The sequence below is a fragment of the Aspergillus ambiguus genome, assembly GCF_047715705.1.
Source record: "Aspergillus ambiguus strain CBS 117.58 unplaced genomic scaffold BDV59scaffold_46, whole genome shotgun sequence".
Lineage (NCBI taxonomy): Eukaryota > Fungi > Ascomycota > Eurotiomycetes > Eurotiales > Aspergillaceae > Aspergillus > Aspergillus ambiguus.
In genome coordinates, this window is record NW_027395559.1 from 1 (window position 1) to 1,251 (window position 1,251).

Below are 1,251 nucleotides of genomic sequence, written 5' to 3' on the forward strand. Positions count from 1 at the left end.
TGTTGGGATATGAGAGATCAAAAAGTGATTGATTAGTATGGAATACGGAGGTGGAACGCCCGCTTGCATGGAACGTTCGCTTACCGAATACGTTAATGACTTTATCCGCTGCGTCATCGCAGTACCGCTGTGCTATATCGATGCTCCAGCTCACCTGCATCCTACACTACGTAGCATCTACACCGGGCCAAACCGCCTCGCAACTTCCACCAACCCCTCTTCATCCTTGCCAACCCACATATCGACAAACCCCTCCGTCCGCGCCGCCTCGACGTCGTAGGTCTCCTCCCCCGGCCGCGCCACGTAGATCGTCTGTAACCCGCACGCCTTGGCCGCTTTCAGATCGTGCAGATGCGCCGCGACCATGGCGCACTGGCCGGGCGGATGGCCGCACATCTCCGCGGCGCCGAGATACGCGCGCGGCGACGGCTTGTACGCGCCGAAATGCTCGGCGCTGGCGATGTCGGTGAAGGGCAGCGCCCCGTACCGGCGGAGGTCCTCCAGCAGCGCGATGTTCCCGTTCGACAGCGTGCAGGTACGGAACCCGGCGTCGTTGAGGCAGCGCAGCCCCGGCGCCGAGTCCGGCCACGGCGTCAGCCGGTGCCAGCACTGCGCGAGCGACCAGCGCTCGGCGGGCGTGAAGAGCCCGTCGAGCCCGTGGCCGCGGCGGCGGAGGATCGCGTCGATGGCGTCGTAGTGGTGCTGGTCGACGGAGATGAAGGGCTGCTGGCCGCCGCGGGCATCGAAGGTCGACGTGAAGTGGCTGTAGGATTTGCGCCAGTCCTCGGCGATGCTCAGCCAGTCTGCGTCGGTCATGGAGGTCACCGTTGCCAGAGTCGCGGCGGGGAGGTGTTTGGAGGGGTCGGTGATGGCGGCGTGGGCGGCGTCGCGCAGGGCGCTGGTCACGCTGGGTCGCCATTCGACGACGGTGCCGAAGACATCGAAGAGGAGGACCTGTGGACGGTTGGTGAGGGACATGTTGTCGGAGATGGAGATGGACATGTAAGAAGGTTACAGGTTACACCGTCGCATGGTCATCGCATGGTTTGTCGCATGGTTGGGTGCGTGACGGCGTCGTCCTGTCGTGCCTGATTAGTCAGGGGAGGAGGGGGTCGAGGGCCTTAATAGTCGATAGTATGGCGTGTCATAACTATCAGCTGCGGTTAGTCCTCGCATTTGGGGAGTCGACGTCCATCTATACCCCATTCGAATGTGACCAGGGTGATCCGTGGATCTATCACAACTCATCAC

General features: G+C 62.4%; 1 protein-coding gene across 1 annotated transcript; it reads right to left on the reverse strand.

Moving 5' to 3' along the window:
• Nucleotides 1-177: 177 nt before the first annotated feature.
• Nucleotides 178-978, reverse strand: BDV59DRAFT_205499 (haloacid dehalogenase, type II; the record flags this gene model as incomplete). Its single annotated transcript, XM_073694655.1, has 1 exon — nucleotides 178-978. The coding sequence occupies one exon, from the start codon at nucleotides 976-978 to the stop codon at nucleotides 178-180; it is 801 nt and encodes a 266-aa protein (XP_073543835.1).
• Nucleotides 979-1,251: the final 273 nt, after the last annotated feature.